This window comes from Podarcis melisellensis, assembly GCF_964234715.1.
Source record: "Podarcis melisellensis genome assembly, chromosome: 10".
Classification (NCBI taxonomy): domain Eukaryota; kingdom Metazoa; phylum Chordata; class Lepidosauria; order Squamata; family Lacertidae; genus Podarcis; species Podarcis melisellensis.
Genome location: NC_138542.1, coordinates 75,909,171 through 75,926,303, shown reverse-complemented (window position 1 = coordinate 75,926,303; position 17,133 = coordinate 75,909,171). Strand labels below are relative to the sequence as shown.

The 17,133-nt window shown below is 46.5% G+C and overlaps 2 protein-coding genes and 1 long non-coding RNA gene across 7 annotated transcripts in view; 2 read left to right on the top strand and 1 right to left on the bottom strand.

The window, feature by feature from the left end:
- The window catches only part of LOC309378575 (uncharacterized protein), a 127,133-nt gene extending 120,625 nt beyond the window's left edge, over positions 1–6,508 (top strand). For all 3 annotated transcript variants that reach the window (XM_081926886.1, XM_081926885.1, XM_081926884.1), the window contains exons 5-6: positions 358–484; positions 3,860–6,508. In XM_081926886.1, coding sequence (XP_081783012.1) covers positions 358–484; positions 3,860–5,928 — 2,196 coding nt within the window. In that variant the 3' untranslated portion in view covers positions 5,929–6,508. The remainder of the gene's footprint in view (positions 1–357; positions 485–3,859) is intronic.
- The window catches only part of LOC309378858, a 230,243-nt gene that overhangs the window by 89,769 nt on the left and 123,341 nt on the right, over positions 1–17,133 (top strand). The window lies entirely within an intron of this gene.
- LOC309378660 (uncharacterized protein) overlaps positions 1–17,133 on the bottom strand; it is a 116,863-nt gene that overhangs the window by 90,047 nt on the left and 9,683 nt on the right. For 2 of the 3 annotated variants that reach the window (XR_014172152.1, XM_081927157.1), the window contains exons 3-4: positions 15,658–15,796; positions 13,809–13,986 (exon numbers count right to left, since the gene is read on the bottom strand). The gene's annotated coding sequence lies outside the window, so the exon portion shown is untranslated. The remainder of the gene's footprint in view (positions 1–13,808; positions 13,987–15,657; positions 15,797–17,133) is intronic. The other variant, XM_081927156.1, reaches the window with a different exon arrangement.

Genomic DNA, 17,133 nt, shown 5'->3' with positions numbered 1-17,133 from the left:
TTTGTCAAGGGCAGCTTGGACAGAAGCCAAGAGGCTGGGCATGCCATTCGAGAAGCTTAATGTGCTGAGAATAAGGAACAGCCACCTTGCCTTAACTCACCTTCTGACGGTCAATAGGATGATTCATAAGTCATTGTCATTTTACTTGTAGAGTTATCATTGAATACTATGATAGGCTTCTAAGCAGTTCATCAAGCCTCAAAAACAGTTCCCAGGATTCACCTATCTTGTCGCATCAGTTGCACAATGGGGTTTCCCCACCTTCTCCTCCCCCCTTTTAATGAGCAGAAAGAAACAGCAATGTGTAGCAGACAACCTTAGTGCTGTCTAAAGAGGACCTTTTCCTTTCTCTCTTAGGGTCCAGTGTGCTTTGAAGATGTTGCTGTTCATTTCACAGACGAGGAATGGGCGTTGCTGGATCCAGACCAGAGAGCTCTGCATAAGGAAGTCATGGAGGAGAATTGTGGGATCGTGGCCTCTCTCAGTAAGGCTCCCTTGTGGATCATAACCTCTCTTTGGAAATTCCACACATATCTCTCTGTGATAAGCCTCCCTGGTTTTGATGGAGCTCTACAGGGCCACTTGCAGCACCTGGGATTCTAATACCCCCCAAACTCACCTTAAATGGAGGTCTATCAACTGTTTTGACCTTGGACATGATCAAGCTAACATAGACATCGCTGAGAATGGAGTGGGAACATGCTGGGAATTTGAGGTCAGGAGAACACATCTTTGTTGACACTGTCCTGCCTTGTATTGCCCAAAATCTTCCTGACATGGAGCATGTGGAAGGCATTGAGGGGTTGTTTCTGATGGTTGTAATTGTCCATGACTCACTTCACAAAGAGCTTGCTCAACACACAATCCTGATAGACCTTCCTCTTGGCATTGAACAGTTAGCAACACATTTGCCTTGCCAATACACTTGTCCAGGTCAGCATCGATGAAGAGGTTGTTGGTTATGGTAGAACCTCCTAGGGAGACAAAATCATCCACCACCTCCAGTGTCTGAAACTCCCATAAGTGCATTTTGCAACAGGGAATGTCATAGACACAAGCAGTTTCTGAGCTCTGTGTGCAGTACTGCACCTAAGATTTCAGATTAAAACTGCAGAGTGGAAGGAAAGGAGGACCTTTTTCTGGCTCCCCACTTCCAGCTACTCTCTGAAGGCCAAAGGAGAGACCTGTCAAGGTGGTGTCTGCTCTTCACAATAAACACCCTCTGCTCACTCAGAGAGATATTTACAGTTCTTTATTTACATATGTACAAACAGCTACAGTTCAAAATCATGCATCGGAATCCGAAGAGTCAGATTCGGGGAGTGGCTTCCTTCGGCTCCTTCTCCAACACAGCAGACGTGGGAATCTCACGAGATGTTTTTGATCCCTGGGTTTTAACTTCCTCCTCGCCTGTGCCGAAGGCACCGCTTCCCCTTCTGTTCCTGAACTCCCTGGTTGGTGGCAGGGCTCTCCAGCATCGCAGAGCCCTGACACCGCTTGACTGCTCTCCGCCTTCTCCTCCCCTACTTTGTCCACCATTTCCCTGTTTTCCCCGTCTGATTGTCCCTGCTCTGATACTCCCCCTTCCCTTGACCCAAGGGCATTCCCTGTCTGTCCCGGGACATCACCCCCCACTAAGCCCCCCCCCCCATCTGTCTTGCTTTTGTTGTCTTCTGAGGATCTGAAACCTACAAGTGGTGATATACCTGTGGGTGCGTGCATTGCATATGCGAACTCTGCCAGGCTCAATTTTTCTACCTTTGCTGGTAGTTCACATAGCATGTCACGTGTTGTTGCAAGGTAGCGTTTGCCCTCTCTGCCTGTCCATTTGTCTAAGGATGTCTAGCTGAGGTGAAACTTATTTCTACCTGTCAGTGGCGTAGCGTGGGGGGTGCAGGGGGGCCGGCCGCACCGGGCGCAACATCTGGAGGTTAGGGTTAGGGGGCGCAAATCCACGGGTTAGGGGGTGCAAATTTCTTGCCTTGCCCCGGGTGCTGACAACCCACGCTACGCCACTGCTACCTGTAACAACTCCATCAACATCCTCTAAAAACACTAAGTAAACTGACTTCCACGATCTGTGACCAGCCTTGAAGGCATGTCGTGCGACCTGAAAACAATGTCTACAAACAACCTTGCTGTTTCTTGAGCGGAAGGTACAGTGGTACCTCCGATTACATACTGTCAGAGCTGCCTCTAGGTCCCAGCTCACAGAGGACCAACGCCAGCCGGTGGTAATGTACAAAAGTCTTTATTGAAGTTCAGTTTCCATTTACAAGCCGCAGCGTGCAGCTCTACGTCTAGAACCTAGACCGGCGAAGCTCCGTCTGAGTCTCCGCCCCCTATACACCAGTTTAAGACTCTAGCCTTACTCCACCTCTTCCGTTGTTCTTTCCTCCTCTGGGTCCGTCTGCCCCCCGGGGTCTCCTCCTTTCTGGACTCTTCTGACGCTGACCCCCCCTGACTCTTGTCCCTCCTTCCGGCGGGCTTTAGGACCTGGTTCCCTATCCGGGCTACCTGCTGTGCCGCTCGCCTGTATATTTGAACTTGGCGCGCGCGCCCAGCCTCCAACCTTCCTCTCGACCGTTTCCGCGCTCTCCGATGGAGGCGTGGTCAATCCTGACTCATCTCCTCTCGCTGCTGGTGAGCAGCCTGATCCCGATACCTGGGACTCCTCCCCCCCACTGCGCTCTGGTGGGGAAGCTGGTCCTGATTTCCAACTGCTGCTCTCTGAGTCCCCTCTGGCCCCTTCTTCCTGGGGTGTCCCCCTAGGCACCCCCCTTGCCCTGGCCATGGGCGCCCCCTTCTGTGAATCTTCCGATTCGCTGGAGAGGCTCAGGGAATTCCTCGGACCACTGTCATCGCCTACGCTCCCCTCGGATTCCTCCCCCTCGCTCTCCATTTCCTCCCTCTCATCTGCCTCTGCTCCTGAGCCCCTGACACATACGCTTCAGGTTACACACGCTTCAGGTTACAGACTCCACTAACCCAGAAATATTACCTCAGGTTAAGAACTTTATTTCAGAATGAGAACAGAAAACGTGTGGCGGCAGCAGGAGGCCCCATTAGCTAAAGTGGTGCTTCCAGTTAAGAACAGTTTCAGGTTAAGAACAGACCTCCAGAACGAATTAAATTTTTAACCCGGGTTTTTTTGTTTGATCCTGGTAGGTCAGTAATAAAATCCATGGCTATCACTTCCCACGGTTTGTTAGGGGTGGGTAAGGGTTGCAACAACCCGGCAGGTGCTGTCCTTTCCCCTTTTGCCCTCTGGTAGACTTCGCAGCCTTTAACGTACTCCTCTACCTCCTCCTCTATTTTGGACAACCAGAATTCCTTGGTAACTAAGTACATAGTCTTGTTCTGACCAAAATGCCCTGCAGTCGGGCTGCTGTGATGCTGTCTAAGAATTTTGGTCCGCAGTTCTTCCCTCGGCACATACAGCACCCCCTTGTAATTGAGCAATCCCTCCCTTTCCTCAAAACTTCTCTCTCTGTTCTTGCCTTGCCTGTCTGTCCCATGACAAGACCTTCTTAAAAAATCAGGGGGGTGGGCAGGGGAAGGACTAGGCCATGTGAAAAATGAACATATTATTGTAGCTGCTGTTCATTCCTTTTCAGCTTTGTATTTTTGTCATAGGAGAGTGCATATGGACATTCCATTTTTGAGCCCATAACCTAGGTTTAAGGTCCTCTTTATGTCCTAGCTGTCCTATCTCTGTTTCTAACACTGACCACCTCTAGTGTGTGGTCAGCAGTGTTGATGCATGGAATTCTTCCTCTATCACAAGGGTTAGTGATCAATATTCAATACAGTGGCACTCCATTTCTTCCTGCAGCTCTAATCCATTTCTTCATTGCAGGTGGTGATGATTTGGAAATTGAGAACGAGGATGCCCATGACAGAATACACACAGTGGAGAAGTCATTGCCACTCTTGGAGTGTGGAGAGAGCTTCAGTCACAGCTCCCATTTGACTACCCACCAAAGAAATGCTATTGGGAAGAAACCCTCTCAGTTCTCTGAATGGGGGAAAACTTTCTGTTGGAATGAAAGCCTCACTTCACAAGAAATAATTCCCACAGGGGAAGACCCACTGAAATACCTGGAATGTGGAAAGAGTTTCAGTAAGAGTGCACATCTCATTTCACATCAAATAATTCATACAGGCGAAAAACCCTATCAGTGCTTAGAATGTAGGAAAAGCTTTAATACAAGCAAAACCTTCCGTAAACACCAGAGAATTCACAGGGGGGAGAAGCCATTTGAATGCCGAGAGTGTGGAAAGAGCTTCAGTCAGAGAACCCATCTCACAGCACATCAAATAATTCATACAGGTGAGAAACCCTATCAGTGCTCGGAATGTGGGCGGAGCTTCAATCACAGGACGACTCTCAGGGTCCATCAAAGGATTCACAGTGGTGAGAAACCATATCAATGCTTAGAATGTGGAAAGAGTTTCTGCCAGAGAGCCAATCTCACTTCTCACCAAAGAATTCACACAGGGGAAAAACCCTATCAGTGCTTGGAATGTGGGAAGAGCTTCAGCCTGAAGCAAAGTCTCACTTCCCACCAAAGAATTCACAGTGGTGAGAAACCCTATCAGTGCTTGGAATGTGGAAAGAGTTTCTGCCAGAGAGTCAATCTCACTCACCACCAAAGAATTCACACAGGTGAAAAACCCTATCAGTGCTTGGAATGTGGGAAGAGCTTCAGCCTGAAGCAAAGTCTCACTTCCCACCAAAGAATTCACAGTGGTGAGAAACCCTATCAGTGCTTGGAATGTGGAAAGAGTTTCTGCCAGAGAGCCGATCTCACTTCCCACCAAAGAATTCACACAGGAGAGAAACCCTATAAGTGCTTGGAATGTGGAAAGAATTTCCGCCTGAAAGTGAACCTCACTTCCCACCAAAGAATCCACACAGGGGAGAAACCCTATCAGTGCTTGGAATGTGGGAAGAGTTTCCGCCAGAAAGTCAACCTCATTTCCCACCAAAGAATCCACACAGGGGAGAAACCCTATAAGTGCTTGGAATGTGGAAAGAGCTTCAGTCATAAGCAAAGTCTCCCTTCCCATCAAAGAATTCACAGTGGTGAGAAACCTTATCAGTGCTTGGAATGTGGAAAGGGCTTTGGTAAGAGGACCAAGCTCGTGGCCCATCGACGAACTCACAGTGGTGAGAAACCCTATCAATGCTTGGATTGTGGAAAGAGTTTCAGCCAAAGGGCCAGTCTAACTTGCCATGAAAGAATTCACACAGGGGAGAAACCATATCAGTGCTTGGAATGTGGGAAGAGCTTCAACCAGAAGCAAAGTCTCACTTCCCACCAAAGAATTCACACAGGGGAGAAACCTTATCAGTGCTTGGAATGTGGAAAGAGCTTTGGTAAGAGGACCAAGCTCATGGCTCACCAAAGAATTCACAGTGGCGAGAAACCCTATCAATGTGTGAAATGTGGAAAGAGTTTCTGCCAGAAAGCCCATCTCACTTCCCACGAAATAATTCACACAGGGGAGAAACCATTTCAGTGCTTGGAATGTGGGAAGAGCTTCAGTAAGAGGACCAACCTCACTTCCCACCAAAGAATTCACAGTGGTGAGAAACCATATCAGTGCTTGGAATGTGAAAAGAGCTTCAGTAAGAGGACCAACCTCATGGCCCATCAAAGAATCCACACTGGGGAAAAACCCTATCAGTGCTTGGAATGTGGGAAGAGCTTCACCCGGAAAGACAACCTCACTTCCCACCAAAGAATTCACAGTGGTGAGAAACCATATCAGTGCTTGGAATGTGGAAAGAGCTTCAGTAAGAGGACTAACCTCATGGCCCATCAAAGAGTTCATACAGGGGAGAATCATAGAAGTTTAGACCTGCAGGAGACTTCTGGTTCGTCTAGTCCACTGCAGGACTCTCAACTAAAGCATCCATGACATATTGCCCTCAAACGTCTCCTTACAAACCTCCAAGGAAGAGGAGTCCACAACCTTCCAAGGGCGTCTCTAATTTGAAGCCATTGGTTTGGGTCCCAGCCTCCAGAGCCGGTGAAAAAAAGCTGGTTCAATCTTCCACGTGGCAGCCCTTCCTGTTCCTCAGAAGGCTTGGTTTCCCAACCCTTAATTGTCTTGCTCACCCCCCTCTGCACACCTTCCAGCTTGTCAAAATCCTTCTTAAATTGGGGCACCCAGAACTGGACACAGGACTCCAGGTGTGGTCTGAACAAGGCAGAAGAAAGTGGGACTATTACTTTTCTTGATCTGGACACTTGACCTCTTTGGACGCAGCCTAGAATAACAGCCTATTTCGCTGATGTTGACTCATGTTAGTCTTGTGGTCCACTAAGACCCCAGGTCTTTTCCATATGTACTACTGGCAAGCCCGGTATCCCCCATCTTATATTTGTGCAGCTGATTCATCTTGCCTAAGAGCAGAATCTTACCTTTCTGCTTAGTGAAATTTATTGGATGCCTTTATATACCACCTGTTTCTTCAAGAAGCTCAGTGTGGTCTTAAGTCTTTTCTTTCTTTCTAATTTTTATTAATTTCAATTCATTACACAGACATTCAAACAACAAAGAAAAAAGAAAAGCACACCAAACACAGAAAAAAGAAAAAAAAAGAAATTTCCAGTGTGGTCTTAAGTCGTTCTCCCCCTCATTGTTTAATCCTGACAACAACCCTGTGAGGTAGGTTGGGCTGTGAAGCCATCACCCAGTGAGCTTCATGGCTGAGTGGGGATTTGAACCCAGGTCTCCCAGTTCCTAGTCCAAAACTCTTAAGCACTGCACCCCACTGGCTCTCGAATGAGACTCTTGGAAAGTGCATGCATGTGCACTTCCCGAAAGTTTCAGTGCAATGTCTTGGTGTTTGTATTTAAAGTTTTATACGCATGTATCAATGACATTAATATATAAATGGTAATTATAGTAGAAGAGTAAATTTTAGGAAATGCTAGATGGCGATAGGGGTAGTTTGGAGTTTGGAATGCTGGGATTGAGCAATTGAACTGAACAATTTCCACATAAATCACAAGATCTAAAATATAAAAACAAAACACCAACAGCAACAAAACCCCCAAATTCAAGAGTCTGTTCAGCAGCCTCAGCTTTTGCAGCTGGAGTCAATCCAGGCTCTGCCCTCCCAGGCTAGGTGGGAAAGGTCTCTAAGGAGAGAGCCCGTCTTCTGGGACTTGCAGCCAAGATGGTTGGCCGCAACCATTGGAGGGTGGAATGGAATGGGACAGTGGTGGCAATTGTGGAGCAGGGTTGGTTAGACCTGCAGTAGAGAGACAGCATTATAATCCCCGTTGTTGCAGCTGTAGTAAAGTTTCCAAAGAAAAAGAAAAGAAATGAGAACATTTGAAACCACATCTTTATGTCTATTTTTTAAATAAATCAGTTTAATGAACCGATGCACACTTCCTCCTCTGTTATGTTTGGGGTGAAGTGTTGAAGAGTCCTCTGTGGTGGCAACAGGAATAAAGGGGAGTTTGGCAGAAGATCCATCTCCTAGCCGTGCACCTTGAATGAAACGGGAAGGTGGCCCAGGGATGGGTGGGCAGGGCCAGAGCCCCTCTGAGCAAAGGTGGTGGGGGCTCAACATGGGGAGATAAACTAGAGGACACTCGGAGAGTACAGAGCGCTTCATAAAAACCAACTCTGCTGTCTTTACAACATCCCTATGAGGTGGACCTGTAGCCTTTCCCCATTAATGTGGGAAGTCGAAGAGAGGAGGAGGAGAGCAGAGAGGGGCATGAAGCAGAGACTCTGTCCCTCTGCTCTCTTGCAAGTTGCACACACACAATGCACTCTGATTTGCGCTGCTCATTCACGTCTGTTTTAGGCCCCCAGGCATTTACTGAAACGGTCTAGGTGCTGATTTTTAAAGTACTTGATGTTGTGGTTTAGTCGTTTAGTTGTGTCTGACTCTTGGTGACCCCCTGGACCAGAGCACGCCAGGCACTCCTGTCTTCCACTGCCTCCCGCAGTTTGGTCAAACTCATGCTGGTCTCTTTGAGAACACTGTCCCAGCATCAAATCCTGTCAAATTCCAGCCTACACATGCACTTATGCGCACACACTTGTCGGGAACATGTTCTCTTTTATCCAGACCAGATAACTGTCAGCATTTAAAGGTGTAGTAGAAAGACGATAGAGAACAGGATGGAAGATGTTTAAGGGTCAATCCTAGGTACACTTGGAGTGCCATCTCCCCCCCGTCTGCTCAGTCCCGTGTAGAATACACCCAGGGAAGTGGAGTCAGGGGTCAGGACTGCAACATTATTTATGCGTTGGGATTCGGCTGCAGAACTGCAGAGTTTACTAAGTACACTTGCGGGGGGAAAGTCTACTCTAGCGTCCATCTGGCATACTTCTGGGCAAACATATGCAGGGTTTTATTGCAGGGTCTTCTGCAGTTTAGCCCTAAACTGAGGACGCCAAGAATTTTGGTTTGCTCCTTGGCGTATTGAGCTCCAAATTGCTGCTTGACTTCTCATGAAGCAAAGCTGCCACAAAGCACACTTGCCTCAAGGAACACGGAGCTCATGCCCACCTAACAAGATGCTTGCCCTGACGAAGCTAGAAGGTGCTGGTCCCCCCCCTTTAAAAAATATTCATTGGTTTTCTCTTGTAATTTTGCTGTTGTTTAGTCGTTTAGTCGTGTCCGACTCTTCATGGCTCCATGGACCAGAGCACGCCAGGCTCTTATAATACATAAACATAAACACAAAAAAGAACATTACATTTAACACAACATAAAAACTAAACAACAATAAAAATGCAAAAGATAAAAGAATATTTTCTCCCCTTCTTATTCCCTGGTATATTTACATTGCTAGAAGACTTCCTCGACACCTTCCAGTCTGAATTTCATCATAACACATATTTAGCAGTTCCCAATTTCATATCTGAAACATCAATATCCTCTTTCATTACAAACTTCTTATCCCTACTTCCAATTGTAATCCATAATAATCATTATTATTGGTCCTGCTTCTTCTTGTGCTTTCCATATTTTCCACATTTTGTTTCAATTTTTCCACATCTTGATATTCGTTGTTGAGTCGTTTAGTCGTGTCCGCCTCTTTGTGACCCCCTGGACCAGAGCACACCAGGCACCTCCTGTCTTCCACTGCCTCCCGCAGTTTGGTCAAACTCATGCTCATAGCTTCAAGAACACTGTCCCACCATCTCGTCCTCTGTCATCCCCTTCTCCTTGCACCCTCCATCTTTCCCAACATCAGGGTCTTTTCCAGGGAGTCTTCTCTTCTCATGAGGTGGCCAAAGTATTGGAGCCTCAGCATCACGATCTGTCCTTCCAGTGAACACTCAAGATTTTTTTGGAAAATCAATAAAAATGATTAAAAATAAAATAAAATCCACACCGCAGGATATTTCCCCTATCAGCTCTTTTCCACCTGAGCCTCAGCCTCATACCTAAAACCCAGACATCCTGCAGTGTGCCAGGATTGTGACTCCTGCCCTCAGGAAACAAAATAGCTCCCCCCTGATGCTTAGGTGCCCTGAGGGCTGTGCGAGACCCCCCAATCCTTGAAATGAAAAAGGGAGGGGCTCAGGAAACCTGAAGGGAGCAGGCAGGGAGGGGGCTGCACAGGATCCAGAAGCTACTTCTCGCTGATCCCCCCCCCCATGAAGACCCCACATTGCAGGGAGCAGGCTCACCTGCAGCGAAACAAAATGCAGCTGCCCTGGCCGAGTGGAGCCAGGCTGGGGGGCACCGTGGGGACCCTGGAAAGGTGCCCCTAGAAGAAATGCGCCTCCCCAGTTGGAGGCAGCCCTCCTTCTGAAACACCAAGAGAGTAAACAGTTCTCTGAATGGAGAGAAGCAGAAAGCGGAGTCCCCTCAAGATCAGTATTGGGACCTGCAGCTTTTCAACTTGTTCATAAATGATCTAGAGATAGGAGGGAGCAAAGTTTGCTGATGGCAGCAAATTGTCCAGGGTTGTTCAAAGAAAGAGTGATTGCAAGGAGCTCCAAAAAGGGCTCTCCAAACGGGAGAATGGGCAGAAAATACAGTTCATTATCAATGACATTAAAGTGATGTATGTTGGGACAAAAAAATTTCTCTTAATACAATGTACAGGCTCATGGGGTCTGAACTGGCTTTCTCTGTGTGCTCTGGGAGACCAGGGGAGAGGGGAGCTGGTTGCAGCAGGAGGGGGAGTCTCCCTGGATGCTTCAGCTGATGGCCTCCTCTGATGGTCTCCTGGCCCCCTCCTCTCATCCCTCTGAGCCTGAACGGCTCTCTGCCCCAGACTCTTCCTGCTCACGAAACCCTGTTTCCTCCTCAGCTTGCAATATCTCCACTTCTGGTCTGCTCCCTTTTCTCCCTCTTTCTGTTCATCGCCATCCCACCACCAGGAAGGCAGCCCTCCTTCTGAAAAACCAAGAGAGTAAATAGACAGTTCGCTGAATGGAGAGGAACAGAAGCGGATTCCCCTCAAGATCAGTATTGGGACCTGTGGCTTTTCAACTTGTTCATAAATGATCGAGACTTAGGAGGGAGCAGGGAGGGGGCAAAGTTTGCTGATGGCAGCAAATTTTCCAGGGTTGTTCAAACAGAGAGAGATTGCAAGGAGCTCCAAAAGAACTTCTTCAAAGGGAGTGAATGGACAGAAAATACAGCTCATTGTCAAAGCGATTAAAGTGGTGCATGTTGGGACAAAAAAACCCCAACACCTGTTAATATCATGTACAGGCTCATGAGGTCTGAACTGGATTTCCCTGTGTGCTCTAGAAGACCAGGGGAGAGGGGAGCTGGTCACAGCAGGAGGGGGAGTCTCCCTGGATGCTTCAGCTGATGGCCTCCTCTGGGTCTCCTGGCCCCCTCCTCTTCTCCCTCTCAGCCTCAACTGCTCTCTGCCCCAGACTCTTCCCGCTCACCAAACACCGTTTCCTCCTCAGCTTGCAAAATCTCCCCTTCCGGTCTGCTCCCCTTTCTCCCTCTTTCGGCTCATCCCCCCACCAGTCCCCAGGCTCTGAGCCTTCTTCCCTTGTGGGTCCCCCAACTGGTGCCTCCCCCCCCCCTCACCAGCCAGTCCATGACAACAACAACAGCCACAGCACTGTGGTCCTCTGGTAGGAAAACTCCCGAGTAGCATGATTGAATCAAAACTTCTGGGACTATGGAAAAATACTCTCTTCCCCAAACCCCAGAATAAGCAGTAGCTCTGGGGTTGCCCCATGGGGTTCATGAGTGAAGATGGGCCCCCTGGTACCTGCAGCCCCTCCTTCCACCTCTTGAAATTAGGCTTGGGGGGAAATGTCCCATTAACTTACAGTATTTCAAGTTTTCTTCAGAACACGCAGGAGGCAGCGATGAAGTTCTGGTTTTACATATAAACATCAGAACTTCACATATACCTGATGCTTTTAGGAGTGATTTCCTGCTGAGTTCATTGCTCAGAGTGGACTCTGAGAGGAAGACGTCTCACACTCCATACATCTAAATGGGTTCTCCCATGTGAGAGTCCCTAGATGTTCCTTAAATAAAGGTAAAGGTAAAGGGACCCCTACCATTAGGTCCAGTCGTGACCGACTCTGGGATTGCGGCGCTCATCACGCTTTACTGGCCGAGGGAGCCGGCGCACAGCTTCCGAGTCATGTGGCCAGCATGACTAAGCCGCTTCTGGTGAACCAGAGCAGCGCACGGAAACACCGTTTACCTTCCCGCTGGAGCGGTACCTATTTATCTATTTGCACTTTTACGTGCTTTTGAACTGCTAGGTTAGCAGGAGCAGGGACTGAGGAACGGGAGCTCACCCCGTCATGGGAGATTTTGGAACAAGAAGGAGATAAATTGAAATTGCAGAGCTTTGAGAAACTAAAAGACAAAGTGCGAGATTGGCTTCATTATTATCAAATAAGGGAGGCTTACAATTTGGACAAGAAAATTGGCTTCCAGGTGGAAAAGTCAAAATTGGAAACAGAACTGTTAGACTCCAAAACTAAGATTTTATCAAGAATGTATAACTTGCTGTTGAAATGGAATACTCAGGATGAAATGGTGAAATCTGCTATGATTAAATGGGCACAAGACATTGGTCATAAGATTATGTTTGCTGACTGGGAAAAGTTGTGGACCACCGGAATGAAATTTACGGCATGTAATGCCCTAAGAGAAAATATTATGAAAATGATTTATAGGTGGAACATGACCCCAGTCAAGCTTGCAAAAAATTACCACTTGCCTGATAATAAATGTTGGAAATGTAAAGAAAATGAAGGTACTTTCTTCCACCTTTGGTGGACGTGCCCAAAGATTAAGGCGTTCTGGGAAATGATATATAATGAACTGAAAAAGGTATTTAAATATACCTTTCTGAAGAAACGAGAGGCCTTTCTCTTGGTTATTGTCGGCCAATTGGTGCCAAAGAAGGATAGAACATTCATTATGTATGCTACAACAGCAGCAAGAATACTCATCGCAAAGTATTGGAAGACACAAGATCTACCCACCTTGGAAGAATGGCAGATGAAGGTGATAGACTATATGGGACTGGCAGAAATGACTGGCAGAATCCGAGACCAGGGGAGAGAGACAGCGGAAGAAGATTGGAAGAAATTTAAGGACTATCTTAAGAAATATTGCAAAATTAATGAATGATAGAATGACGTTGGTTTAGAAATTATGTGGTTTTCAGATGTAAGGGATAAGCTAAAGGAAAAAAAGGACAAAAATTAAATGAAAATTAAGGGAAAGGATTTGCTGATGTAATAAAACAGAAATTGGAATACAGAGAGGGGAGGTATGAGGAAGTTGGGGAAGTAAGTTATAAGAAAAATAAGGGATTGAAATTATACTTGTTCTTTTTTCCCCGTTTGTTTGTACTATTGTTCTGTTTTGCTTTTATAAAATTTTTGAAACTTTAATAAAAATCTTATTAAAAAAAAAAAGAACTGCCGACCTGATCGGCACGTCCTAGGCTCTGTGGTTTAACCCACAGCGCCACCCGCGTCCCTGTTCCTTAAATACTCCATTATAAATAAAGCACTTTCTGCAGTCTTTTCATTCAAACTGCTTCTCCTGAGTTTGTTGATGGTTTGAAGGGTTTCATTTCTTAAAGTTCTTCCTGTCCATGAGTCTGTTGATTCTGAACTTCCACTAAGAGTGAACCTCTATCTACTTTCCTGATATTTATATGGTTTCTCCTTTCTGTGAGTTTGTTGACATAAATCGAGGCTTCCACTCTGACTGAAGCTCTTTCCGCACTCCATACATTTATATGGTTTCTCCCCTGTGTGACTCCGTTGATGTCTTCTAAGGCTTCCACTTTCATTAAAGCTCTTTCCGCACTCCATGCATTTAAATGGTTTCTCCCCTGTGTTACTCCGTTGATGTCTTCTAAGGCTTCCACTTTCATTAAAGCTCTTTCCGCACTCCATGCATTTAAATGGTTTCTCCCCTGTGTGAGTCCGTTGATGTCTTAGGTTTCTACTATTACTAAAACTCTTTTCACACTCAATACATTTATATGGTTTCTCCCCTGTATGAGTCCGTTGATGTGATCTAAGGCTTGTATTACAACGGAAGCTCTTTCCACACTCAATACATTTAAATGGTTTCTCCCCTGTGTGAGTCCGTTTGTGCAATTTAAGGTGTCCACTCTGACTGAATCTCTTTCCACACTCCATGCATTCAATTGGTTTCTCTCCTGTGTGTGTCCATTTGTGCAATTTAAGGTTTCCACTCTGAGTGTTCTTCCCACACTTAAAATGCTTTCTCTCTGTGTGAGTCCGCTGGTGTGTTCTAAGTTTTGCATTGAAAGAGAAGCTCTTTCCGCACTCCATACCTTTAAATGGGTTCTTTCCTTTTTGTGTTTGTTGATGTGAACTATGTGTGCTCGTTCAGTGAAGCATATCCCACATTTCACACATTTTAATGGCTATTCCTAATGAAACGAACGGTGCCCTGTCCCCTGCAATTCTGTCTTCTCCATCACCTTTTTCAGAGTGGGCAGAAAGGAAATCCTGTTTGTGTTTCAGGAAAGAGAACACAGGGAAAAAAGGACACATTAACTGCCATTAGCACCTTCTCTTATTTCAACATCTCCTACATTCTCCCATGTCCTCCCCATGTTCCCAATTTTTAGGAAATGAAAATGGTAAGGTGTCAAATGGTAGTAATGCATCAGCAACCTTTCATAATCCTCAATCCTCTTTAATAACACAGCATGATCTTGGAATACTGTTGTCCTCTGAGACTGCCTTTCAAATCAAGTTGTTGCCCCCATTTCCACCTCTAGATCTTCATGAATCACCTGCACAGTCCCGCTGACCTCAGGAGGTCCATATGAACCATTTTGGGAGACCCAGGCCTTCATCTCTTCCAGGGACTCTGGTCTGGGTCAGGCAGAGAACTAGTGACAAGGCTTGGTGCTTGGGGTCAGCTGAATGGGTGCTCAGGGAAGCTCCTGTTCTTGGAGATGGACCTCCCTCTACATGCCTCACATTGCATGGAGAGAGCAAGAGAAGCAGAAGGAGAGCAGATGGCAAATGGGAATCCCAGGCGGAAACACCCACCCCAATGGTTCTTTATAATCATGATGTGCTGCCTGATCCTGTGCTTGTCTTCTGACAGAGGACTATCCTAATCTGGCACTGAAAAGCAGGATATTCAAGGCAAGGAGATAACTGTACTTAATGGTAGGTAGCCATATTGGTCTGACACAGCTGAAGTAAAAAAGTAATAAAAATAGTCCAGCAGCACCTTAGGATCTTGGGAGAAAAGCAATGAGAAACCTAGACAGCATCTTAAAAAGCAGAGACATCACCTTGCCGGCAAACGTCCGTATAGTTAAAGCTATGGTTTTCCCAGTAGTGATGTATGGAAGTGAGAGCTGGACCATAAACAAGGCTGATCACTGAAGAATTGGTGCTTTTGAATTCTGGCACTGGAGGAGATTCTTGAGAGTCCCATGGACTGCAAGAAGATCAAACCTCTCCATTCTGAAGGAAATCAGCCCTGAGTGCTCACTGGAAGGACAGATCCTGAAGCTGAGGCTCCAAGACTTTTGCCACCTCAAGAGAAGAGAAGACTCCCTGGAAAAGACCCTGATGTTGGGAAAGATGGAGGGCACAAGGAGAAGGGGACGACAGAGGACGAGATGGTTGGACAGTGTTCTCGAAGCTACCAGCATGAGGGAGGCAGTGGAAGACAGGAGTGCCTGGCGTGCTCTGGTCCATGGGGTCACGAAGAGTCGGACACGACTAAACGAATAAACAACAACAACAGCAGCACCTTAGGGACCAACTAATTTTGTTCTAGGTATAAGCTTTTGTGTGCATGCACAGTTCTTCATATAGTGAAGGGTAGTGTGAGATGGTAGTAGGAGTACCTTTCTGAGAAAAACCCCACCCCACCCTCCCACGATATACAAGGGTCTGGTGACATCTGTGTCAGTGTATCTGAAGAAGTGTGCATGCACACAAAAGCTTATACCTAGAACAAACCTAGTCTATAAAGTTCTACTGGACTCTTTATTTTTTTTATTTCAAGTGCGTCAGACCAACCCGGCTACCTACCTGAATCTAGATGTCATGGGGCGTTGGGGAGCAGTAGTTCCTTGGGTGGGGGACATGTCATGCACCTTCTGGGGTCATTTTTCCACCCTTGGTGCCCACCCTGCACTCAGCTCTCACCTGTGGCTTCCAGAAGCTGTCAGCATGCAACAGGGGTTCAAGCAACGGCTTCAACTGGCCAGCTAAACCAGGTGAGGAAAGCTGATGGGTCTCAAATCCTTGGGGGGCTGGGGAATTCTGCTGCACCTGAAGTCAAGCCCTGGTGGATGGAGAGGAGGAGAACAAGCGTGAATCCCACAGTCCAGAAGGCAGATTCTGCCCGTGCGGAAGAGGAACGTGAAGGGCAGTTGGGGCACGTCCACCTGGAGGCTTGTTATCTAGTCCCAGGGTTACTCTGACATTGAATTATATATGAATTACAGTATTGAAATGCACCTGCTCCCACTTCAGTAATAAATGTGTCTTCAGTAATAAATTTCTAAGCTTTGCTGCCTCTGTGTTTTCTCCTACTCTGCTAACTATACATCGATCATTATGGAGGAGCAAGATCTGCAGCCTAAAGCCCTCCTCAGCCTCGGCCCTGTGGACCTGAAGGAGCATCTTCACCCCCATCGCTCAGTCAGTTGCTGAATTAGGAGCGAGCGGGGAAGGTTTAAAAAGGAAGTCCGCCCCCCTCTTTGTAAACAACTTAAAGCAAAGGACCTGCTAGCTAAGGTCGAGAGAATTTTTTCTTTCTTTTTTGTAAAAGATCTTAACTTCACGGTTTGACATTACAAGAATTCTTACTGGAGGATAAAGTATTAATTTTGGGAGCTGAAGTTTCACCCCCCCCCCCCGGACCTGGGAGTGTCCCGTGAGAGAGCCTGTTGATGAAATACTGAAGAGTTTGACAGCTGTCAAGTTAGCTGTCAAGACGGAAAAAGAGAATCCTGTTTTTGTTACTTCTGCTGGTTACATTTGCTATAATTTGCTGAAAATAAGAAAGGGCTGATACAAAATAACGTGTTTTTTGGACTTGAGCTGAAAGGAATATTAAGGAACTAAAATCCCCCTAGAGGGGCTTAGTGACATTACAGGAATGGCTGGAGGAGGGAAAATCCAGGCTGAATTGGACAGAGCATTTGTTCTCTTGGGAAAGTTACAAGGCCAAACCGATGTTTTGGCTACAAATATTACAACTCTGGACTTAGCAGTAAAGAACATTGTTGAACCTGATAAGGGTGTGAAACAGGAAGCCTATTCAACTGGACAAATAGAGAAACGTGAGAGTTTTGAGAATATGGAGAAGGAGACATATGTTGCCCCTGAAGAAAAGGAAGGAGGAGCTGCAATTCTGCAGATGTTAAAGGAGAGTTGCACCTTGAGGCCTGACATGATGGCAATAAAGGAAAATAAAAGTCTGATGTGGAAAGTCTGGCCTGAATTGGAGAGTGGAGAACTGAGAGTTCTCCTTATGTGGAGATCTGAAGACCGAAGGATTATAAATTTGATTAAGGTGGAGGTTGGAGCTTTGGGGACATTTGGACTTGAAAGGAGTATGAAACAAGATTTGGAGTACCCCTTAGCCTTTATTTTTAAATATGGAGGTCTGGCTGG